This window comes from Syngnathus scovelli, chromosome 20 (genome assembly GCF_024217435.2).
Source record: "Syngnathus scovelli strain Florida chromosome 20, RoL_Ssco_1.2, whole genome shotgun sequence".
Classification (NCBI taxonomy): domain Eukaryota; kingdom Metazoa; phylum Chordata; class Actinopteri; order Syngnathiformes; family Syngnathidae; genus Syngnathus; species Syngnathus scovelli.
Window position 1 is genome coordinate 10,471,231 of NC_090866.1, and position 25,356 is coordinate 10,496,586.

A 25,356-nucleotide genomic window follows, 5' to 3' on the forward strand; every position below is an offset into this window, starting at 1 on the left:
TGTGTGCGTGTGTGTGTGTGTCACCTGTCTGCGCAAGATAGCTGCATTTAAAAGAATCCCTGTTATTTTGACTGTGGCCTTCAGGAGGGATTAATGTAGCCACAGATGATTTCATTAGCCTGACTTGAGTATGTGTGTTTGTGTGTGCGTGTGTGTGAGAGTGTGTGTTGTGTTACATGCACGGGACGCACGAACACACCCACACAGGCCTGCGGGAGGTCTTGAGTTAAAACCAATTGTAAAGGGTGAGGAAGAAGGTGATGAGTAGGACACCTCCGCCTCCCACGCTCCCTAAATGCAGCAGCCGCCGCCGTTTTTAAAACAATCATCGTTTCGTATAAACGAGCTAATAAATAAAAATTCATCGTGCTGAGGGGAAGGGGATTCTTAATCTGATCACGCTAGGTGGGGAGGGGGGGAGTCAAGTTAGCGATGGCCATCCGGGTGGGGGATTACGTCTACGGGAGCTTTGATAATTTACAATTTCCACGTCGGAAACAATTAGCACAGACGTGATGTCACACTCGTTTCGGAGAGAGGACGGTAAAAATGTGCTGCTCGTTAAATTAGTCACACACAGCCGTCATTTTGAGCCACAAATCAAAACGCATTGATTTTATCCCAGTGATGACAAATGTTACATTCTATATATTTTATAACTATTTATAAAACAAGCTGCGGCCATTTTCACCGTATATTTTTTTTTGCAATTATTTTACATTTCATTTCACGCGCGCATAAACACCACGGCCTGTGAAATGTATTTTTCTTGAGGTTCGCACGTCGCCTTCCTGTGAAAGACGGCGAGCACATTTTTAGACGTTGCATGAATGTGAGTGTGCGCTGCGCGCCCGTGACGAACTCTTTTTATATTTCCATGTTTATTTCATAAACAGCGCACGACAGCTCCTCGATCGACATCGCTTGTCACTTCGGGAAAAAAAAAAAAAAAAAATTCCTCGCTCCTTCCCGGAAATCTTTTAATGAGTAACTTTTGAGGTATTCCAGCTTGTCTGGTTATTTTTAGCTGCTCTACAATTAGTTCATAAAGTAAATGAGCACAAGCTGATGCTAGTCTGTCTGTGATGCTAACTAAAATGACACCACACGATTGGCCAATCTCTGACAGTCTCTATCAAAACTCAGCATTATTATCTTTTTTTTATTTTTCATTTGTCTGTGTACCTAATGAAGTGGCCAGTCGGTGTTTCCTTTTAAAGTATTTGTTGCTCCGCGAGTTTTGTTCTCAACTGACGCCTAATTACCTAGAGGAGATCCTGTCATTGTCTTTTGTTTATTGAAAAATGATTTTGTTTTTTTGTCAAGGTGCCACAAATATATTGCGACCAGATTAACAAACCCTACCGGACTGGCGAGTGTGTGTGTGTGTGTGTGTGGCTGCTGAGCAGAGCAGTGAGTGTTTGTTAGGCCAACTTGGACGAATGAAGCGAGGGCCAATTATGGACGAGCAAAGCGTTAGCGGCTCATGCGCGAAACCTGGGCCGTCTGCTCGACAGCTGAGGTTTGCAGCCTACACGGCGAACATGTGCTCACCCCTTGGCCCTCGCCGTCTTTTTTCCACCTGCTTTTACAACATCCTGTCTGGCCTTTTTGTCTGGTGCGAGGGAGCGGGCGGGCGGTCGGGCCAGCGTTGCTATGCTAATATTTCCCGTGCGCGTTTGTGAAGAACCGTGGCGTGTCAGGATGATACCCGAGATGAGCCTGTCCCGGCTTTGAACCTCCTCCCAGGACGGCCACCGGCGCACCCCCCCGTAACACTTTGAGGCGCGCCATCACGACGTGACAAGCGCCCAGATATACACACACACGTGCGCGGACACACACACGGCGCGCAAAAGAGATCGGGGTGAATATTTCATAAGACGCGGTGGTGACAGCGACATCCTCAAACATCTCTCTCGCCGCCTTTTCGTCCACTTGGCGTCGACGGGCTGTCAACTTTTTTTTTTTTTCTCCTTCATTTGGGAATGGAGGAGGAGGGGCCGTCGGGTGGCGTAGGCGGGGCGACCCACTTGAGTTGCCCGGACTGTTGGGGCCATCCGCATCGATGTTGCTTCGAAGGGGAATCATAATGGTGATATTTGCTGCGATCATTTGTGATTTGATTTTAATAGATGATCAAAAGTGATACATTTCTGTGCATCGATATTTTTAAATCACAGTACTCTGAGATACCATATCACAACATTGACACCCCCCCCCCCCCCCCCCCCCCGCCTAATTGATATTTTATAGAGTGAAGCCAAAAGTAAAAATGACTTTTGCCGGCCTAAGAGGTCAAACGGTGAATGTGATTTTTTTTTTTTTTTTGGTGCCCCACCACCCAGTGCTCTTTTAATCACCTGGCTTGCTCTCATTTGCATATTAAATAGGCTTTAATCATGAAAAGCAATCAGCCTTTTGCATATTCATACCTTCCCCTGTGCGCCCGCTTCCTTGTCTCGCTCCAGTGCCGAGCAGCCCCGCAATCAGAAGGCGGCGGGCACGCGCGCACGCACGCACATTCTCACACACACACACTCGCCAATAACTTCACATGCTACTTATGTATTATCTCTACGAGCGAGCGAGAACGAGGGGAAGAGTGTGTGTGTGTGTATGGGGTGGGGGGGTGTTAGATAAAAAAAGATGGCGAGACTGATCCCTGATTTTGAGCGGCGAATATTTGTACAGAGGCTCAAGGAAAAGCTCATTTGCATAATGACTTTGTAGTTTTGCATTAATCACATTTGCATATGAAAATGCGTTAATTACTCCCGATGATTTTGTTTTCTTCAGCACCCCCCCTCCCTCCCTCCCTCTTCACCCCCAGAAGAAAGTTGCTTCATTTTGATGTCCAAGCTCACGGCTTGCCATTCGGGGTGAACGTGGTGCCACTCGTGTGTGTTTGCGTGCGTGTGATCAGCACATGTGTGTGTGTGTTTACAAAAATCGAGTGTTTTGAAAGCGCGCCAGTGTATCCATCTTGCGTCTGCTGCGAGGCATTTGTGCGTCTATTTTGGTTTTCTCTCTTAGTGTGTGTGCGTGAGTCAGTGGGGAGCGCAGAGAGTACGCTGCTTCCATTTTAAGCATTTTTTTTTTTTTCACAAGCAACACCAACTTGTTTATGATTCCGACCTCACTCTAATGCCTTTTTTGTAGCTACAAATGTGGAGGACTGCGCGTGTGTGTGTGTGTGCGCTGTCAAGTGGCAGATTAAATCGAGAAAAACATGTTCAATCGGAATGCATGCATGACATATGGGGGGAGCGCACGCGTTTCGGGGGATGTTTTGACCTCCTTGAGGACGACGTGGCACACGCGTAAACAGGAAGTAAACACCAATAAGGCCGCGCACAAACTCGGACGACAACTTGGGAATCGTGTCGAGGTTGGCTGGGATTTTTTTTTTTTCTCGGGGTTGAATTCAACGCGATCCGTGGGGGGGGGGAGTGATAGGGCATCATAGGAGGGAACGACTATTTGAGAAAATGGTGAAGAAAATGTGCAGGATTTTTAAGCAACAAAGTCACAATATTTAAATATTAAATAAGCACTGTATTATTGTAAAGTCTTATTTCAGGAAAATTTTACAAAATAATACCGGTAAGAAATAAATCGGCACGTCACGTACGACAATATGTATTACTGCTAAAAAATAATGATATTCAAATAAATGTTTTTTTTCAATAATTTAAGACAAATTAAATTTCAAAAATAACATTTTACCTAAATAAATATATACAGATTTATGTATGTATATGGCCAATGTTTTTGAACGTTCAACAATTTTTAATGAATTAATTAAAATCATAACATTACGAGAATAAAGTTTTTTTTGTTAATGTCATTGAAAGTAACACTGCTATAAAAAAAAAAAAAAAAAAAAAAAAACGGACTTCCTAGCAGCATAAACAAAGCTAAGCGACACTGTCAATTTTAGTCTGCACTCATGAGCTCATGAGCCATGTCCCAAAACGGCAGTGAGCATGTTGATGCCTGCATGCGGACCCTCAGACGGGACCACCCCGGGGGGACGTCTGCCTCTTTTGTGAGTGTGTGTGTAGGTGCAGTAGGCTCCATCCAATGGGGTCATGTCGGTCTATGAGCCTGCATGTGCGCACCTGACACACACACTCACACGGGGAGGGGGGGGAGAACGGCATACAGTCGATTTTGACTAACATACATTAGCATAGCATACCGCAGCAATTACGCAGATGCTACTTTTATCAACTCAGCCGTGAAACAAAAGAGAACCAAAAATACAGCGCGTCGACCACAACATTTGGTTAGCTTAATGCTAGCATGCAATGTGAAACGCACTGGACGAGCTAAGAGAAATTAGCATCACACGTTTGGTTAAATCTGACGAGCTTAAAAAGCCATAAAGAAAAGACACCAGTGGAAAAATGCACGCTTGAATACGCTGACAAGACCGACATTCACTAAACGTGCACGCACACGCACACACACACACACGCGCACACACACGCACAAGAGTTAAGGAGTCCCACATGAAGGCATCAAACGGAGCACAAGCAGCTTTATGGCACTCATATGGCAGCAGATTTGATATTTTCCTACCACAGCGGGGGAATAAAAGTGGCCACTAATTTGGAGTGCGAGCGCCACCGCTAACTTGCAGCATGTGCCGCGCGCTCCAGATGTGTGCGTGCACTCTCTGCTCCGGAGGGAGGGAGGGGGGGGGGGGGGGTGTAGAATTAAGAGAAGCTCGCGCCTCCCAATTTTCTTTTCCCCCACACAATTGCTGCGTTCAACACAAAACAAAATGCTGTGGCCTCAGCCCCACCCATTCTATGTTTAAATTTTACATGTAAAAACTTTAAAGCGATTGTACCCCGAAAAATTTCTTATTTAATTTTATAAGGAAAAAAGTAGAATCTACAATTTTAGGACATAAATGTCATCGTCGTATAGTCATTAACGTCACGATTTTAAGTAAGATTACAAAAATACATTTCTAATGTTATTACTTGTAAATATTTTACAAGAAATAAAAACTGAATATTTTAGAAAAAAGTAATCCTGATATCTTTTTGCAATCAATTTTTTAATACTGCGAAAAAACTAATTTTTTTAGGACAAAATAAGAATAAGCCAACTTTATTTTTACACTCGTAAGCAACTGCCTTGCTGTTTCGTACGCCGCCATTACGGCAAATCCGAGAGCCCGAATATGATGTGCAATTGTGGGGTCCTACTAGCGCCATTAGCGGCTGCGAAAAAAAGGAAGCGACTCGTCTTGTTAGCGCTTCGGACCGCCTCGCGCCTCCTCACGTCGGCGCCGCCGCCCTCCTCCTCCTCTTATCTCATTAGCGCCCCGCTCGGTGACGCCGTTTATTTGGCTTTTTAGCCGCCGCCAAGATGCTGAGAGCTTTTCATGCTGCACTTACACCCCCCACCCCATAATACCCCCCCCCCCCCCCCCCCTCCACAACTTCCCTCACTGCATCCACTTACTTGTCTTGTGCAATTACGGTGACGCAAAAACGCAAGATGGTGGTAAATGCAAACATCTCAGCGGGGAAATTCCTCGTTGTGCTATTTGGCTGCCGGTTTATTGGGAACGCGTTCGTCAGTACGAGCTTCCCCCTACAAAACTAACAAGGAAAACAGCGCTCTATAATTTTGTACTTTACCAATACAGTAGTGACATAATTGAACGCAATGTTAAGAATTTGTGCAGCACCTACTCAGTCGTAGAGGATCAAAAATATGTGCCTGCAAGTATTCGTGTTCAAATATGGATTGCATGCTACTTTTGTTAGCACGATGATAGCATTTTGGAATGTGTGTGTTAGCATTAAGCAAAGTTGTATGTATATAGTCACATCAAAAACTTGTAACTGAATGGAAAAAATAAAATCAAGAAAAAAAAAAAAAAAACAAGGCAAGAAGCACAAAGTGCATACTAAAGTGACTTATTTGAGAATAAAAAGCAGCATCTCCTTTTTGTTGTGGCTGCGAGCGCTTCTAAAATTTACGAGGGTGGGCAGAAATGATTAGACATATCTGGGAAATATTACAGCCCTAAAACTGTTTGCATGTTTTCTATATTTTCCTTTTGGGGTGTGTGTGAGTGAGAGGACTTGTGTGGAGGTTATTTAAATAAATAAGAGGATTATGAGGACAATTTGACTGCTGGCTTTATTCATTAGAAATGTAAATCTGCTTTTTATTAGGCGGGCGCAATGATTTAAGTGCGGAACAACACAACATGTGTCGCGTCGTGCCACGTCTGCCTGCCTAAACGAACCCGTCGGACTTAAAAAATCCTCCCCCCCCCACCCCCTTTCCTGTCTTTTCCAAAATGAAATAAAGTGGAGATGCTATCAGGTTGATGTGTGCCAGTGGAGCTTGTCTGGGCCTGTGGTCTGGCGGGGGCAATGCTGGCCCCAACCAAGCCACCCCTGCTCATTTGTATACGTATGCGTGCGTGCATGTGTGTGTGAGTGTGTGTGTGTGTGTGTGTCCTAAAGGCAATGGCGAGATGAAAGCAGCTTTCTTTTAACCATCAGCTATGCAGGAGCCGTGCCAACAGCAGGAAATGTATCAGCGTGATAACAGCCGCAAAGACAGAGAGATAATGAGAACCAATTGAGAGAGCGAAAGAGAGGCCACACAAAATTCTCCAGGGAGGCCCCGAGGCCAAACGGAGACCAGTCAAACACATATTCAAACACACGCACACTCTTATGGAAAACTATGCGCAGGGTGTGTCCGCGCCGAGGGACGAGCATGTCTCTATTTGCGCCGGTGAGGCAGTTGGACGCACCTGGGAAGGTTTCAGGACCCCGCGGCGTGAAAAGCAAAAGACGCCAGATGAAAGATGTTTGTGTTTTCAGCGGGCCATGGGAACCAACGGCAGAGTCGCCAAACAAGGCAACCGATGCTAACCGAGCGCCGTCGTTGTGGACTTCGATAACGGCGACCCAACGGACGGAACCGTCCCAACGGTAGCGGCGTGAATTAAAAAGAACGTTTGCGAGCTGCTAGAAGAGTTTTTTTAGCACGACCGCAGCTGGTGAAAGAAAGAAAGACGAGACGCTGGCTATATCAAAGCGGCTTGCTAGTTTACTAGCATGGCTAACGTCAGTTCATTTCCACGCCACAAATTGATAACTGCTGTATCGCCGCCACTCGAATGTTTTGTGTCACGTCGCACATGAGATCCGTGAAGCAAAATCTTTAAAGTGACGAGTGAATAAGACTTGATTAGGGGTATTGTTTTAAAAAAAAAAAAAAAACATTAATTGATTAGCGGGGACGTTTGCCGACACTCCGCTAATCAATTTAGCGAACATTTAGCCGGCTGCAATTTGGCGCTACGCTTGAGCGGAACGCATCGCAATCACGTCACATTGTTTTTTTTTGTTTTGTTTTTTGCATTAGCGCACTAGCGCTAATTAGCTCACTGGCAAATTGGCATCTCGACTAATACAAGTTTTAAAACTTGGGGGGGACTGTGTTCGGGAACTAAGTAGGGACCGACTCGCTGTATTTACTCAAGATGCCGAAGGCTTCTTGCGGGCTGCGTGTAAACCGCGAGTGTCCGAGCCAGCTGGGCAACATTACAAGCGCCTGAAGATGCTTAAACGGGTCTGGAGGATGTGTCGAACCACAAGAGGAAACTATGTTTGCCTCGTCCGAGTCAATCAAAAGAAATTGGCCTATTGAAATTGCGCTGGAAGTTTCTGTGGCTCTTCCCCGAGAAGGGGAAGGCGTGGGCGCTTTCGCTCTGAACATCTAACAACCCGTCTAAGCGGCATTAGCACGTCGGAGTCAATAAAGGCAACGCAACGGCGGTGAAAGGGACAGCGACAGCCCGGACAAAGCGGGCGTCCCTCAGGGGCTGGGCTCAAGCTCATTTGGATGGAAAACGCTCAAAGTCGTCAAAGCTGCTTTTTTTTATCCGTTCAAAGGCAACTAAAAGGCCCAGCGGAGGGTGACCTTTTCCTGGGGAAGATTTCACATTCTGCTTGTTGCGCCTCCCTGTTATTATTAAAGATGCGGCTTTTTTTGTCAGAGCCGTCGATGACGCCATTGTTTCCTTGATGCCGCCGCCCGCTGCGCGGCTCCACAACGCCGTCTTTAAGTGGCGGTGTTTCCGTTATTAACAATAGAATGGCAGGCGGTGGCGATAAAAGCATTTTCCCTCGGCTTCCTCAACAGATGCCAATTTTCTTTTCTTCTTCCTTTTGGGCCGAGCGTCCTCGCAATTTTGCGGCGGCAGACCCCACAGGTCGTGCACTTCCTGGTTCTCCACCAATTACAAGCCGTCTCTCCCAGCCAGACTGCTTTGGAATGGCAGATTCAGGGAGTTTGGGAATTTAGGTCCCCGAAAAAACAGTCTGACATCTTGGTTCATTTTAGTCATTTTCCAGGGGTGCTTGGAACACAGATTAGACGTGCTACATAAAAAAGGCACTTTTTCTTTTAGACCCATTTTGGGTTTTTTTTACCCACGGGTGGGGGGTGGCGTACGGAGGGGGTCTTGACTCATCGCGTTTTCATGACTTTCCAACTTTCCAATTCAATTAGTGGCAGTTTTCACTTGACACTTTGCTGCGGCCGGGCCGCTTTGGCTGTCATCGCCTAGACGGGCCGCGTCGCCTCCGGCGGCGTACACGCGCCATCTTGGCAAAAACGAAAGCAAATGAACAGTTTAATTTCCTTTCCGCACAAACGTATTGCACTATCTTGAGGTGGCCTTCTCATTTCCGGCGCCTCGCCAATGCCACCCTAATATTTTATGTTTTGCATTTTTATGCGCTTGTCAAACTCGTTTTTTTTTTTACCGTCAGACTGAATCACAACAAAACCTCTTGAAATTTTAAATCTTCACAGTTTGGGGAACCTCACCTCTGTGTTGCACTTCCTGTTTTTGACTTTCTATGACGACTCCCCGACCAGGTCGCAAATTAGTCGAGCCTGAATGAAACGTGCCGTGTAGTGTTGCCGAAGTCATACGTGGCGAGCGCAACCATGTTGACAGCTTTAAATCTTTTTGTGCTGTCAGTCGCTCATATTGGCTGCACACACACAAATACGCGCAAACGCACAGACACACACACAGATGCATATGGTTAGCAAGCTGAAGCTGGTTCCATTTAACATGGAGCCAGCCCCACTGTGCGAGTGCCTCACCCCCTGCCTGCTACTGTCGTCTCGGCCCGTCCCGTACCAATCCCGCCCGCCCCTCCCCAATACCCAACATGCCATGCACGTGACAGCCAGCGGACACACACCAAGGCGGCGGCAGTGGCGTCTCCTCACCCCAGCTCGCCGTCCCCGGTTGATCTGCCCGGCCCCCGTGGCCCCCTTGATTAGCCGCCTTTATGACAAACAAGCCATCAGAGCAGAGTGGGAGCCCAAGGAGGGAGGAGGAGGAGCAGAGGTGTAGAGGTGGGCACAGGGGCGAGGTGTGGAGGTTGGGACCCCCCGGGGACCCCTAGATCACAGCCATGCTAATGAGGAGCTGCTTTGCCAGCAGGAGAGGTGTCAGCTAACCCCTGACAGGTGCACAGTGCGTTCCCCCTAGTGTGTACACGCGTGTGTGTGTGTGTGTGTGTGTGTGGAGGCTGGAGATGGGGAGGGGCCGGCGGGGACAGGTTGGCGTCCCAGCGGCCTCGCCTGCAGGCGGCTTTGTTCCGAGTGTAAATGTGTTGTGCCGCGTCGCCCTTGATGGAATGTCGGAATGGCGCAGCCAACCTGCAACCCGCCGGGAATGCCACACAAACACAGCCACGCACACATTTTGATCTTCTATGACTGCCCAGTAAACGTTTTGCATCGTAGCTATGTCGGCTTTTGCACTATTCAGCCCGAAAATGCCACGGACCTCCAAAACAAAGTTTGGAGAGTGCAATCAACACGGACGATGAGAGCTTCCATTTGGTAGCTTTCCGGCGTGGATTAGCGCGGGATTGCGACACAGGCGAGGATGGCGGGAGCGACGGCATATGTGAATTCCTAAATTAAAGACAAATCCACATGTCTGCGCCATATGCCCGCTGTCTACCTCCCGCTCCCCCAACCATCAGCGCCTCCTCCTCGACTCGCTCCTCGCTCCCATTTCTCGACGGCGGCCATATGCGAGCGGTCGATAGCCATTGGCTGGCATTTTGTTTGTACTTTAAGGCAAAAATAACGGCTATAAAAGGCAATCTGGAAGGAATAAAACGTGATGTAAAGCTCAGATCTTTAATTGGCGCGGCGGTTGGAGTAAGAAGAGAAACGGAGGAGAAAGAGAATGTTATTAGCGGCCCACCTTAACTGCGCCGGTGTACATGTGCCAGTCTTTTAATTACTTCCTGCAGGGCTCCTGGCCATCGGCTTTTGTTTTGATGCATGCGGCCCGGCGTGGCCCTCCCAAGCCGATCTCGCCTTTTTAATTCTTCCCTCCCTGGGAAACCTTTGCCTGTCTACGCGCGCACCTGGACAGTCTATCCGAAAGCCTCCAGCTCAGAAGCTAGATCGCTAGAGAAGTAATTGTTGATGGTGGGTGTATGTGTATGTCTGTGTACTTAATCATGGTCATCAGTAGGCGGAGCTTAGCCTCTAATTGCAGCAAAGTAAAATGAGTCACGGACTCGCTTCATTCACTAATAGGCAAGAATGAGGAGGCCTTCCAGCCATGTGTGTGTGTGTGGCATTGTTATTTTTGATTTTTCATACATTTTGATTTGAAACATAAGTGGTAATGAAAGCTACACAGCACAATATGCAATAAAAATAGACTTACGATAATTCCCCGGGGCAATGGGGTCAAGCCAAGATGGTTGCAATCGGGCACACGGCCGAGCGACATGCTTCACTTCCTACTTGCGGTCTTGCGCAGGAAGCCAATGCAATCTAAACAGGAAGAAACAAGAAATCCTGTTAAAACATCTCAAAAAACATTTCGTTGAAAATCAACAATATGCTGAGGTGGAAGCTGAAATCGTAAAAATACACAAAGGGCTGGGTTTTTTTACGACGCTATCATCACCTCGCTCACCCCCTCCCCTCCATTTCTGGCTTGTTCGAGAAGTTGATGAAATGTGTCTTTGGTGGTCATTAGGCAGCAGCCATCAGCTGTCACTCTATTAGCTGACACACCTCCCTTATGGCGCGGCGGGCTAAGTTATGACAAGATGCAAATTTGTGGCGGCCGGGGAGGGAGGGGGGGGCAAGGCAATGGCGGCGGCAGGGAAGGATAACTTATTTATTGGCTCGTAGGCATGCGGTGATGGATGGAATATCAAAAATAAACAATAACAACAACAACAAATCAAGACGTCTCTCGCTACATTTTGCCGTATTGATCCTTGTTTGGCGATCAGATTATACAGCCGCCGGGTCTTCGGGGGCTTGTAAATACACTCCGTGTGTGTGTGTCGGTGTGTGTGTGCCCAACTAAGTCGAGTCTCCCCTCTTACACTCCCCCCCCCTTCCTTGCATCTCGCGCTCTCGTCTCCCCGTCCAAGCTGCTAAGCTGTCCAGCACGGAGCTGCCAAGCGGCCGTGTGAAGCCAAGCCAAACTAAACACAGGCAGGCAGCCCGCCCGCCACTAGCGCACACACATTAGTAGCGGGAGTCAGGTCGCATCCCTCCCAGCCAAAACAGTGCAACAGATCTCCGCTAATAGCAGCGAAAAAGTGACAGAATCAGTAAATGAGCTCCTCATTAGCCTTTGCTGACCCCCCCCAAACACACACACACACAAGCCGTCCTCACCCGACAGAGCTCAACCAATCAGAGCGCTCATTCAGCGCCCAGTAGCAGACGCAAGCGACAAGCACGGAGTTAAAATGAAAATTATAACACGCAAACGAATTATTTTACTAGAAAAGAAAAAAAAAAGCTGTATAAGCTGCCATTTTCCATCTTTCACCTCATCTCAATGTTCCACCCTCAATTGCTCTGCCTCTCGGACTACGACCCGAGTCCAAAGTCAGACCTTTGTCTGACACGGATGGAGAAACACGAGCCTACCCTCTTTCAGTCCCACTTTAAATCAACATGGAAGATATTTGAGTCGCGCCGAAGGGGTTCCTGGTATCCAAGCCCAAAATTTGACAACATGCCCACAAACGCCTCCAACGAGGGCCGGCGGTAGCTTGCGATGCTGCATAAGCAGATGCAGATGCCTTTGGAGGCAAGCGTCTGCGTTCAATTAGATAAATCCCAACAAAGGCCTCGGCGCGGTGACTGATCGATTCATTTGGCCTTATTAAGTCACTCCGACGAGCAATTTGTCAATGAGGGTCGCCGCCGTGTGCGCTTGGACTGCGTCTGAATGTGTGTGTGTGTTGCGGCGGCAGCAACTGCACCAAAACGTGTCACGCAATCATCTCGCTGCTTTCTTTTGTGCGCCTGGCTTTTTTGTCCGATATCACCCCTCCATCTTTTTATATTAACATTGCATATTTAACCCCCCCCACCCCCCTTCCCTTGCACGCTTTCCCCACCCCGCTTCCCCTGCCGCCTCCGTATGGAAATGACAGAACAGACGAGATGGATCTGTATATTAAAGCCGAGGCTGACATCAACATTTGCATAATGTGTGGTGGCCTTAGGGCGCTCGCTACCTGCCATCTGCATTAGCCCCAATAAACGCACGCAAGCACACACAAACGGACAAACACGTATACACTATCTGGACAAAAGTCTTTCTCTTAATTAATTTATCAATTAGAGGAAGCAAGACAATCTCCAGCCCCCCCCCTCACCCCATCTTTTATTCTTCCAGCTGCACAAAGCGAGGTCTACTGAAGCACGCACCGTCAAATTCCCCCCAGACACAATTTTACAGAATGTCTTCCCAATGGAGACAAGCCATGTGTCTTTTTAGCCGGTATTATCTGCTTTAAATATGTCTTTAATGTTTGGGATGAAGGACATAAACTCAAAATATCTTTTGTGCCCCCCCCCCCCTTTTCTGCAGACAAAGACGAGCCATCCAGCTACATCTGCACCAGCTGCAAGCAGACCTTCACCAGCGCCTGGTTTCTCCTCCAGCACGCCCAGCACACTCATGGAATCCGCATCTACCTGGACAACCACCTGGCCAACTGCTCGCTCACCCCCCGCATGGCCCTGCCGCCCCCGCCGGGCGCCGACGCCCTGCCCCGCTCGCCCCTGCCCACCTTCTTGGGCGACACCAACAATCCCTTCCACCTCCTGCGTATGGCCGCACCCTTGCTCAGGGAACACCCCCCGCCGCCGGGCTTCATGGAGACCCGGCTCCCGGCCACTCCGCCCTTTGTGAGTCCGCCGCCCCCTCCCAGGCCCCCGCTGGAGCGGCTGGGCCCGGAAGAGATGGGGCTGCTCTCCCAGCACCCCAGTGCCTTTGAAAGGGTGATGCGCCTGACCCCTATGGAGCCCCCGTCCATGGACTTCTCGCGGCGTCTGAGGGAGCTGGCGGGTAACACCAACAACAACGGAGGGCCCACGCCACCCTTGTCTCCTAACCGCGTGCCACCCATGCACCGCCTGCTAAGTCCCACGCTCTTCCAGCCGGGCTCCAAGCCGCCGGCCTTTCTCACCTACGGCCCGCAGCCGCCCACTCCCCAGGGTGGGCACGGCTCCTCCAGTCCCCCCGACTCACAGGGTCAGAACCAGTCAGCGGGGAAATCCAAATCCTGCGAATTCTGCGGCAAGATCTTCAAGTTCCAGAGCAACCTGATCGTGCACCGCCGCAGCCACACCGGAGAGAGGCCGTACAAGTGCCACCTGTGCGACCACGCCTGCTCCCAAGCCAGCAAGCTCAAGAGGCACATGAAGACACACATGCACAACAAGTCCGGCTCCATGGGCGACTCCCCCGAGGCGGAAAACCGAGGAGACGGAGGCGAGGGCGAAGACAAGCTCCGGGAGGGCGACGGAAGAGTGGCGGGGATGGAAAATGAGGAGGAGGAAGAAGAGGAGGAGGAGGAAGAGGAGGAAGAAGAGGAGGAGGAAGAGCTGAGGAACGGAAGGCCGGATTCCAATCTGAGCGAGGACTCCCAAGAGTTCAACCCCAACCGGGAAAACGGGCCCAGACAGTCTCCCAAGGAGAAGCTCCTGGGCCCCGAGCGAGTAGGTGAGAGTGGCGGGGTGGGCATCATGCACCCTTACAACCATCTTGACAATCATCTCAGACTGAACCCCAACAAGAGGAGCATGGAGAGGCAGCCCAACGGCGACGGCACCAACGGGGGCGAGCCGGAGCGAGAGCGGCAGAGCGACAGGGAGCCCATGAGGGAGCCGGACGAGCCGGAGCCCAGGCCCGTGATGAACGGCAGGATGGGCGTATCCGAAGTCGAGTCCTTCCCGGGACTCTTCCAGCGCCGACCCACGCCCATCACCAGCCCGAGCCCGTCCAACAACAACAAGAGGATCAAGATCGAGCGAGAGCAGTTGGAACTGCCGCCGGCTCTGCCGCTCATCTCGCCGGAAAACGTCTACTCGCAGCTCCTGGCCGGGTACGCCGCCTCTCGCCACTTCATCCGGGAGCCCTTCTTGGGCTTCACGGACTCACGCCAGTCCCCCTTCGCCACCTCTTCAGAGCATTCCTCCTCTGAGACGGGCAGCCTGCGCTTCTCCACGCCGCCGGGGGAGCTGATGGAGGGCGGCAGCGCCTCGGGCCGAAGCGGGAGCAGCACGCCGCACCTCCTGCGCGGACCGGGGCCCGGCCGGCCGCCCAGCTCCAAAGACCGGCGCAACGACACCTGCGAGTACTGCGGCAAGGTATTCAAGAACTGCAGCAACCTGACGGTGCACCGGCGCAGCCACACGGGCGAGAGGCCCTATAAGTGCGACCTGTGCAGCTACGCCTGCGCCCAGAGCTCCAAGCTGACGCGCCACATGAAGACGCACGGCCAGTTCGGCAAGGAGGTGTACCGTTGCGACATCTGCCACATGCCCTTCAGCGTCTACAGCACGCTGGAAAAACACATGAAGAAGTGGCACGGCGAACATTTGATGGCGAGCGAGGTCAAACTGGAGCAAGCCGAGCGAAGCTAAGCGTCTCTCACACACACAAACGTAGAGCACATGTACACGCACTCGTCTCCCCTTATGATCTGCAAAAGTTGAATGGCGCCAACTGGACTCTTCCTGGCCGGGAAATAAATGGATTTCAACTTTAGTCTGTAAGGCTTCTTCAATTCAGTCATAAGTAGTGATGAGGTTAATTGTCTTTTTTTTTTTTTTCTGACACCTTTGGATATTTACATAACTAATTTCACATGTTACCTAGCAATAGCGTCCACACTTTTTGAAAATTTACAAACTGGCACAGTGCAGAGTCTCCACAATTGAAGAATCCTTTTGGATCAAAAGTTGAAATATCTTAAGACAGCTAAGACAAAAATCCAGTTGCCTCGATTCAACTTTTGAGGATTACCCTGACCCGGATGACTGAGACTCTCTGCAGACATCTTTCCTATGACTACTTTGAACAAGGGGCATGGCTGGATAAGCTCTCTTTACGTAAAAAAAAAAAAAAAAAAATCAAAAACAACAAAAAAACTAAACTGATTGATGTTTCTTTTCTCTTTTTTTTATTTCCCTGTCGCCTGAGAATATTAAAACTTTTAACCTTGTCCAGACACCTCTGAGGATTTAAGGAATTCCATGGAGCCTTTCTACTGTGCAATAATTTCTGTATTTATTGTTTTTTTTTTTGGGTAACATTTGGCATGTGCAGATACATCTTTTGTGTGTGTTTTTTTAATGTGCTCATTTTTTTTTTTTAATTTTCTAAAAAATAATTGGCAAGGAGTCACCCTTAGTAACAATGATAATAATCTAGTTTTGTCCTCTAAGGAAGCTTATTATCACGTGAGTGAGTAAATGATGTTTTCTATATGCTAAATGCAGCAGCGGACTACAATCTTGCCCCCTTCTCTCCAGCACTGCTCAATAATTGATTTAAAAAAAAAAAAAACATTTATAAAGTGACAACAAGCGCTTAATTGTAAGCAAACACAGTTGCTGTGTTTGACGTCGGCCAGGACGTAAAACGATTCAGAAAGAAAAAAAAAAAACAGTTGCACTTAATGCATTTGCCCATGTAGGATTGAACCACCATATTTAATATGTCTGCTTGTTAAGTTAAAACTACTTGTGACCCACGTGAGAGGGGAACAGTCCCGTTTATGTAAATAGATGACCTTTTTTGGTTAGTTAATAAAAATCAAAAAACAAAAAAAACATATATGCGCCCCGACTGTTTTCCGAAAGAGGCGTACGAAAAACAATCAAGAAGACCAGCTGCTTGCGTCGTCATTCCGTTTGTGTGCGTGCGTGTGTGCAAAAATGTGCGTTGTTGCCTCAGGCCCCGCCCACCTTCGCCCTCTTTAACTATCCTATTACGTTGCAGGGGAAAATAATTTTTCTGCTTAACTCAGAAAAGGTTGATTTTTTTTTTTGCAATTAAATTGATTCGAACTGAGTTGATCATTTTTGGGACTATATTTATACATATTGGAAATTTTCCCACACACAAGGCCAACGTGACGGCCTTTAAATAGCTTCTTATCATCAACTTCGTGTGCTTGGCTTAATTAGTGTCATCAGCACATCCGGGAAAATGATTTATTTCACGCTACCTGCACACGCCCTAAGTCAAACTGACCCAGTAACATTTTTTTTCTTCTGTGGCTGACAATGTCATGTAACAGGAGGTTTAACAAAAGCCATTCAGCATGAAAATGAACACGGAGGCAAGAAAATAACCGCAAAATAATAAAAGATTGGAGTTATGATAATGTTGAGCACATCTGGCTGCGTGACCTTGAAGGAGTCCCCCTCCCCGACTTGTTGTCAAAATGAAAGGCAGAGGGATGAAGATGTGTGAGCGGCATTGGCGGCGGGACCTTGACCAGGCACACAAGAGTCATTCAAATCAAATTGGAAGCATATGAAATATGTTTTTTTTTTTTTCTTTTTGGACGGGCCGCATCTTCTTTTCGGGAGGGAGTGAAGACAGCAAAAGCCACATGAAAGCAGCAGATGCCATATTTCATTTAGAAAAAAAATCTAATAAATGTCCTCGTCCTCTTTTGTGTTCCAATCGGGGGGGAGAGAAAAAAAAATCCCTGAATTTTGATCAGGAATTCACACGAAAGTATGCCAGCCATGAAATGTACTTGCTTCGTGCAAATAATAAGTCTTGTATGTCGGTGGAGGGACTTTAAAGTTACACAATCATGTCAAAGTCAGGTGCCATATTTTGTTTCCGAAAAAAAATAAATAAACGAGGACTTGCAGGGACACTTTTCCACCTACTGAGAGCATTTTCGTTTTAGGTTTTTTATGCGCGCGTGTCCTGATGGTTGCTCGAAGGTCTTGTGATGATACAAAAAAAAAAAGAGAGAAAAAAGAAAACAAGAGACCCTGATTTCACTTTTCACAACTTTGGCTCTTTGTACAAAAATACTTTTTTTTTTCCTTGTTGCTTTTTATTTCCGGTGGGAAGGGAGGGCAGGGGAAGGGAATGGGGGGAGGGAGTGCATTGTTGTGAAAACAAAAAACAACAAAAAAAAAAAGTCATCTCAGAACACCTGCTGTTTTGAGCATATATGTATTTTTGTAATGTGTTGAAAAATCAATACAAGAAAGCCAACACTTCAATAAATGTTGCAATTGCTCTATGATTGAACACGCTCGGCATCGGTGTCTTTCTTTTTGTTGTTGTTGTTGTGACACCGAGATGGAGTCGTCGTCGTCACGGTTCCCATGGCAACGCACGGAGGGAAAGGAGGAGGGTGCTGATGCGTTCCGTGAGAGTGAATCACACTTTATTTTTTTATTCCCATTTTTTTTTGGTAATGACACCAGTCACACCGGAGCAATCACGCACACAATAATAAAATAATCTAATTATATCCATTTCCTGACAAACCGAATGACTCAATTCTAAAGTCGGCGAAGCGCGTTGGCTTATTTACAACAATTATTCTCATTAATTCCTACCACTTTTTTTTTAACAACCAATTTTTAGAACAAACGCACTTCATTTTGGGCTATTTCAAAAAGCTTTTAAAATTTCACAAATTTGGCTAAAATATTTGGACCTGGATGGACGGCGGCACGTAAACGACTGCGAAAATGAGTCACAGCTTTTCGTTTTTTGACAGTCTTGCGCCTTGCCACAGTGGTGCGTGAGTAAGGGAACCTTCCAGGTATTTCTTGATATCGGGCCAACATCAGTCAGATCCGACCTCTGAATGACAATAGAGCGTAGAAGAATGATTCTGCGACCCCCCCGCCCCTCACTAAAATAAATAAATTAAAAACAAGGGGATTGTCGGGGCACATGGTAGCGTGAAGCGTGGCGGCATCATACATAATTCAGCACGCTGAAATAATTGCCAGGGTGAGATATATTCTAAAAATAAATCCAAACGCAGCTACAAATTGCCCATGCTCAAGATTTTTTTTTTTGAGACAAGTCTTTGAGACATTCCGGAGTGTGTGCGGAGAGAGGTTTGACATCTGGGTGCCATGTTGAGATTTTTTGGGGTCTTCTGGTCAGCAGAAATGCGCACGCTGAGAGGATGTCATGTTCCCACACAAGTCTCATCCTCGCCGTGGCACCACTACTGACACAACAATTGGACTCGCATGACTCGCCGCACATGTTCGGGGGAAAAAAAAAGGTCACCATAAAAGTCTTAAAAGCTCGCCGTGACAAACGATCCCCCTCCGACATTCCGGGGCGCCATCTTGACATGCCCGAGAACAAAGTTGTATTCGGCCTGTGCGCTGCGACCGAGCCGTAAATCACGTCGCTGACCTCAAACGTGCAATCATGCAATTTCATTTGGCAGAATTATTCCCGTACCAAACCGTCCTATTTTTTTAAGCGTCCTCGCCGCCAGATAATAAGAGGCCACACAAATGTTCCGGCCGTGACGTTTTCTCTTCATTTTTTTTTTTTAAAAAAGGGCCCGAAAGCCGAATCATCTTTTTATTAAGGACAAAAAGTATACGGGTCGGCTGCCCAAACAGTGAGTTAGTTTAAAACGAGTATTTGGTGAGGGAGGGGGAGTCGAGGGTGGCTCCCCTATCTTTAAACCCTACTTCGAAACCCTAACCCTAGTATGAAACCCTAGTTTGAAACCCAAACTCGAGGACAAAAAGTCTACGAGTCGGCTGGATAGCAAATGCCCAAACATCTTTTTACACGCGTCGGACCGTGGCCGCCGTCGCTAAAAGTCAGAGTGGGAAATCACGGTGTGGAGTAAAACCATGTTCCAGTTGGAACAGGGTGTCAGCAGGGACTGTGGTCCGCCGCCCGGGCCGCACGGAACCGCGGGAGAGCCGCAGAGATCCGACTTTACTGGCGGATCACAGGCGGCGGGCCCCGCCGGCCCCTCAACGCTTGCCCACGTACTAATCTACCGGCCCTGACTGGGCTTCCCGGTGGAGCGGTGGTGCCCGCCCAACCGGCGCTCTGGGAAAGGAAATCCAGCCCAGATGCTGCCACTTGGGAAATGTTTTAAAAATGCGGTTTTTGGGTCCTTTAGGGGGTGCTGGTCACTTGACAGCTGTGGTTTAGGATGGTGCCGGAGAACCGTGACCACATGAACAAAAAGCCTCATTCATTTGAGGACAACAAGGGGATACTGGGTCACAAGCACGGTGCCCTTGAGCAAGGAGCCCAAACCCCCGGTGGTGGGCAAAACCACTGACCTACATTTATTTCATAGCATTTATCTTGGCTGCATTCCTTCCATAGTGGACAGATTCTTTCATCAGATTTCAAAGCTCATCATCACTGTCAGGACAAAGTACCCCCCCCAAAAAATAATAGAAAAGTGTCGAGTCAGTTTGAGGTTAGAAAGACATCAATTGACGGCCACTCTCTACGGTGCTGGACAACCCGGACGGAACGACACTGGCTCTCTTACAGATTAGGCAGAAATAAATAATGTAAGTACTTAATGCCTTTATTTAATAACGAGCAATTAATTGGTTCGGGTTTTGTGGGGCCGTGGGGATGGGGCTGATTGGGTGGGGACTGAGGGTGGAAGAGGCAGTTTGGGGGTGAGGAGTGATTATCTAAAAGACCATAATGAATTCTACTATGATGTGTTAAATCTAATTGTAACGTCATTAGAAATTGTGAAATTTGAGAAAAAAAGGAAGACATCTTTAAAGGAGAAAAAAAAGTAGCAACATTCTGCAAACAGGTAGAAACAAACACGCAAACAGAGGGACTGAAAAATAGCTGGCCCACTAACCAACCGCCTAGTTAGCTAACCAAATCCATCAACCAACCAGCCAGCCAGCCAGTTAACCACCAACAAAACCGCCCAACCAAACAGCTTACTAAAAAAAACACACCAAGCAATCAACCAACAGCTAAAACAAGTTAGCTAACAAGCAAGCTAGCTAACAAAAATGGCAAATCAGTGCAAATTTGTAAAGGACAATATAAATAACAGCTATGATGCTAGTGGCTAAAAACATGTTTGTTTTAACGTGGTTGTCTACAAACAAGCAAATAAGCAAAATGTTCCTACCGTCTTTTCATAGGAATTCTTGAGTTGTGTGTGGTATCGGTGTAATCCTTGGACTGATTAGCCATCAGAACACCTTGGGAGTTTAGAATTTGATTGGCCAACACTTGATGTTCTTCTTCTTGTTGGTTTCTGGAATGACAAAGACAGCTTACTACCCCCTTGTGGAGCGGTGGATACTTTTTATTGACCCCCCAAAAGTTTTTTCATTTTATTTCAAATGTCATTTCTCAAACCTAACTGTTTCCACAACATTTTCAAACATTAAAAGCGCTTTTCACCTGGACCTCCCAGGTGGGACTTGTCTCAGGTAGACGTCGCCCGAGGGGGGGGGGGGGGGGGGTCAGCATCGCCCCTGTTGGCCAGGCGTGGCGGTGCCATATTAAAGCTCCCCCATTTGATTTCGGCCTGACTGTCATTATGTCGTAAAAACAAAGTGTGTGTGAAGTTGAGCGCGATGAGCTTTCATCCAGACTTAATTATAGAGTGTGTTGTGTAGCCATCTTTTGCTGGGCAGTTTTTTCCTAGTGCTCTTTTAAGCCCCCCACCCTCCCCCTGACACATTCTTTTATTGTGTGTTAATCACAAGGCGACGCAAAGCCGTTTGCGGTGGATTTCCTCACCGGTCCGTACACGAATCCCGAGCGCTGCGGCGGCCGAATGGAATGTGATGCCGACGCATCTTTGCTTAAGCCATTCAAAAGGTGTTCAAGTTTGCAAATGGGGGGAAAAAAAAAAAAAAAGTAGCCAGACAAAACCGGCTTGCCATTCGACCAACTAGCCAGCAACATAGCTTACCGCCAAAGCAGCTAACCAGCTAGCCAACTATTCAACTAACCGAGCGAGTAACCGACACAATTGATTTATTACTGCAAGGATTCGAGTTTTCTTAATGACAAGCCTTTCACGCCACACAATTGTACGAACATGCAAAGAAGAGAGGCCTTTCTTTTCAACTCCTGCGTGTGAAGTTGTGCAGATAAATGAGAGCATTTTGACAGGAGATGACCATCAAAAGGAAAAGCGTCCTCTGAACGGTGATGACGGCCAATCCCCCATGGGAATTTAATTCTGTGTCATTAACTTAAGAGGCTGCCATAAAACACTCCACGTCCACGTCTTTCATGAAGGAAATCATTTGCCTTTTATCAGATTTTTATGATTCTTTTGCTTTGCACAGTCACACGCTAGGAATGCGTTCTCGCCTGCGTGTTTGTTTGCCACATGGCCGAGTCCTGCCACATTCCACCTTTCACATCAAGTGACGCCAGATGCCAAATTGTTCCTCGACCGAGATTGGAAGGACACCGACTGAGAGAAATTAGTATGACAATGTGTTCTCTATTGGGGAAAATTTGCCAATCCTAACTGGCAAAATGTCTCAACCTCTGAATAAAAAAAAAGAGTGGATGCTGATGCTGCTGTTCTGGCACAGGAACAGACTGCAGCATCAAGCATGACGACGCCACCGAGGAGTCATAACGCTGATTAACAGCTGCCTCTGATTAAAGATCAATGGCCGGGCTTTCAAAGGTGATTTGTTTCATAAATTAGGATGCCCACTGTCCATTAACGGCCTCTGTGACACACTAACAGATTGGGACCCTCGCCGGGGACCGCCACGCAGACCATAGATCACCCATTGCATCCCCCCACGCGCTTTATGGACGAGCTTTTATTTTGGCGGCGTGTTCAAATGTCACATCCGTCAAGAGATGCCGGCAGGGTAGCCAGATGTGCGCTACAATGGCTTTTCGCTCGTGTATCAATGCAGGCCAAGAGGGCCATAGACAATCTAGTTTTGAACTGTAATCTACAACAGTCAATATATTAAGTTTTCAATTTTGGGTTGAACAATCATTCCAAAAAGGCAAGACAATGTTAGAGTAACATTTACCATTGCAATAGAGCGCCACGTTGTGCCCCGATGCTAGTTGACTAGCACCCAAGGCCAATGAAGCTTGGAGAGCAGCCCAATGCTAGTTTTGTAGGTTCCAAGGACAAAGCAGTTGCAAACAAAACGGTCAAGATATTGAGAGATTCTTCCATTTATTCAATTTCAAAAGCCCATTCCAAGGTGTCTAGCGTCCACCCTGCAATACAGAGAAGTAGGTTAAGCTTAGAAGACAAACTCAATCACGTGTCAATACTTACCCATCTCCGATAGAAGCGAGGAGTTAGTTTTACTTGGGGAGGGTTGTAAGTGTTGTAGTAGCGGGGAGGTAGTTCTTCTACTTTTGGCTGGTTATAATGGCCGTAGTCAAAGGTGGACGCTGAATTGAGTCTGTCGTTTGGGACACGCCTTTGAGTAGCATCCTGTTCAGGGTTCTGGAGGGGTCTGGCAGCGTTCACCTGAGGCCATTGGGGCTCAGATTGCGCACTCTTCTCATAGTGGAAGTCCTGGTTGTAGTTCCTGCCACGTTCAAAGGAGCTGCTGAAGTGAGTTGCTGTGCCGGGGGGATAGTGGCCCATCAAGAAATAGTAGTCGAAAGGATAAGGCACATCAGGTCTAGGTGGTGGGAAGAAGTCAGGGGGCAGGGGTGAGACCCTTTGTGTCGAGTCCACAGGAAGTGGCAGTGGTCGGTAGAAGGGAGGAGGTTGCGGGGCGCCTTGGGTCTCGTGATCTGATTCATAGTCACCATGCTCAAAGGTTTTTTCAAGTCGGAACAGCTCACCGGGCTGGAACTCCGTATGAGGGGGTGGGAGTATTGGGACAGAACCTGGCCCTTCAGGATCAACTGGTAGCAAAGAGTCAGTGACTGGCAACTCAGGGATTTCAACACCACCTGACACATCAGTTGTCTCTGAAAAGTCAACCATGTCGGGAAGGTTTTCAGCATTGCTTGGGATTTCAGGAATTGGAACTGGTTGTTCAATACCTGGGAGCAGAATCAGCAAGAATTCATTAGAAAACAAACAAAAAACTAAAGCACAGTCAAAACAGAAAAGATACAAACCATAATTCCAGACACCAGCAGAACCAGCGTCAGTTTTCACAGCTGGAAACCTTGACTCAGCAACTCTATGTTGCTGTGGGAAATCTTGCCTTGGCCGTTGGTGCAACAGAGTTTGGGGTGGGTAGTGATTGCTCGGGAAAGACCTGGGGCCTAGAGCTAATCAGAAATTTAGACTTAGGTTCAGTTTGAAATCAAATTCTGCCATTCCAAGAGTCGGCCTTTATTTTTAAGTAACATTGTTAAAAGCAGCAGCTTACCTTTCCTAACTGGATGGCAGAGAACAGCGCCAGTCATCAGAACAAGGAGCAAAGCCCTGTCAGAACACAACCAGTTGACAAAAGTCAATTCCACAACACCAGCACCATAACTAGTCCAATTGATCACTCACCCAGAAGACACCCAACCAGTCATGATGACAGCAAAGGAGCAAGTCGTGACTCGGTCAAGTCCGGGGAGGCATTTTAAATGGTGCGGTGGCAAGTTCTGACCAATCAGGAGTGTTCGGCTTGACGGGCCACAGCTGCCTCACCTGCAGGCCTGACGAGGTTGCAGACACGCATGTCAATCAATGATTTTTACTGAATTTTCATTTTCTATTCCAAACATTTCATTGTGTGGGGGACCTCTTGGTAGTGCCGGGCAAAATGAAGCTTCCTGAACCAGTTGGGTACTGCTTCGGCATAAAAAAAAAGTTGATTACACAATACTGCATCTACATTAGCTCTCTATCGACACCCGCTGGACAGTGGCAAGTATAGCAGATAAAATCTTGTAATGCTTTTAAGATGAATTGTGAAAGAATGTGGCGAAATGAATCATTGAGGTTTTCCAGCTCATCGGGTTGCAGACTTTTAAGGTTCTTGGTGCTTTAGTTGCGCTATGGTGTCATCAGACAATGAGAAACAGAATGAAATAAGATGGCTAGCTTAAAAGTGACTAAAGGTTAACACTAGGTTTAGCACTAGGTGTGTAGTGCAAATACGGAAAACAGAATATGAATGTGTGTGAATGACCTAAAATAGGACTGAGTTTAAAAGTGTCCAGATCTGACAGAACTCGAACCCACAACTGCAGATTCAGAGGTCGGCAACTCTATCCGCCGTGCCAAACGAGCACGACATAACCCAAGAAAGAAACACCCGCTTTTGCCCATCACTACCTGCAATTACACATTCTAAAATTAAACATCGAGATCTCTGTCTGTTTATATATCTGAAATCGACAACAACTTTTAGCAAGAACATCAATTGTTTTCATCTTGGATTCTACCCTGAGGCACCTGAATCAAAGACATTTGGAGAAAAGAGTCCACTCGACGCTCGGTGACAACTAAGTAAGGCTTCGCTCGCCACGGCACTCATCCTGAATGTCTTTTAGCCGTGCAGGTGTACCTAATGTTGTGGCCTGTGGGTTGCTGATGAAAAGCTGCAAGTTGAAGCTTCCTGTCGAAGTGGGGAGCGGAACGCGAGGACTCGGCGGCGTCGGCGTCTTCTTCTTGTGGCTGAAAGCGAGTGAAGGGCCATAAAAGACATGCAAATGTGCGCGCGGTGTCGGCGGCACATGCCTTCATTAAGATCTCATTGCTCCCCACGCAGCTTGAGACGCTGCCAAATGTGCCACGGCTCGACATTGTAACAATTTCCGGCACTCCACATGTGTATTTCCTGCCTTTCTAATCAGAATTCTATTTTGCGTCTCAAAAGGGGCTCCATTCAAACGCACATTAGCAGCCCTCGGCAGCCCTAATGTGGCTGCTCGGGGCCGCGGCCCGCCAGCTGCATCCACTTGTCACTCGGCGCCGCACGTGCCCTCGCTGACTCGCTCGCTCCATATTTGTCTCAACCAAGAGAATATCGATACGCGCGTTTGTGGATGTTGAC

The 25,356-nt window shown here is 47.7% G+C and overlaps 2 protein-coding genes across 2 annotated transcripts in view; one reads left to right on the plus strand and one right to left on the minus strand.

Moving 5' to 3' along the window:
• bcl11bb (BCL11 transcription factor B b) overlaps positions 1–17,653 on the plus strand; it is a 27,337-nt gene extending 9,684 nt beyond the window's left edge. Inside the window, exon 3 of the mRNA XM_049757556.2 lies at positions 12,953–17,653. Coding sequence (XP_049613513.1) covers positions 12,953–15,012 — 2,060 coding nt within the window. The 3' untranslated portion in view covers positions 15,013–17,653. The remainder of the gene's footprint in view (positions 1–12,952) is intronic.
• Positions 17,654–22,551: 4,898 nt separating this feature from the next.
• On the minus strand, positions 22,552–23,978 carry LOC137839781 (uncharacterized). The gene is made up of 5 exons (XM_068649272.1): positions 23,865–23,978; positions 23,734–23,789; positions 23,477–23,632; positions 22,674–23,398; positions 22,552–22,612 (listed from the first exon to the last, which is right to left on the minus strand). Exons 1-5 carry the CDS (start codon positions 23,885–23,887, stop codon positions 22,601–22,603), a joined length of 972 nt encoding a protein of 323 aa, XP_068505373.1. The 5' UTR covers positions 23,888–23,978; the 3' UTR covers positions 22,552–22,600.
• Between the last annotated feature and the right edge of the window lie 1,378 nt (positions 23,979–25,356).

Coding starts and splice junctions, on each gene's coding strand:
- LOC137839781 (XM_068649272.1), bottom strand. CDS start 23,887: ATGACTGGTTGGGTGTCTTCTGG. Junction 23,790..23,864: donor ACTGGTTGGGTGTCTTCTGG/GTGAGTGATCAA, acceptor GTGTTCTGACAG/GGCTTTGCTCCTTGTTCTGA. Junction 23,633..23,733: donor CTGCCATCCAGTTAGGAAAG/GTAAGCTGCTGC, acceptor ATTTCTGATTAG/CTCTAGGCCCCAGGTCTTTC.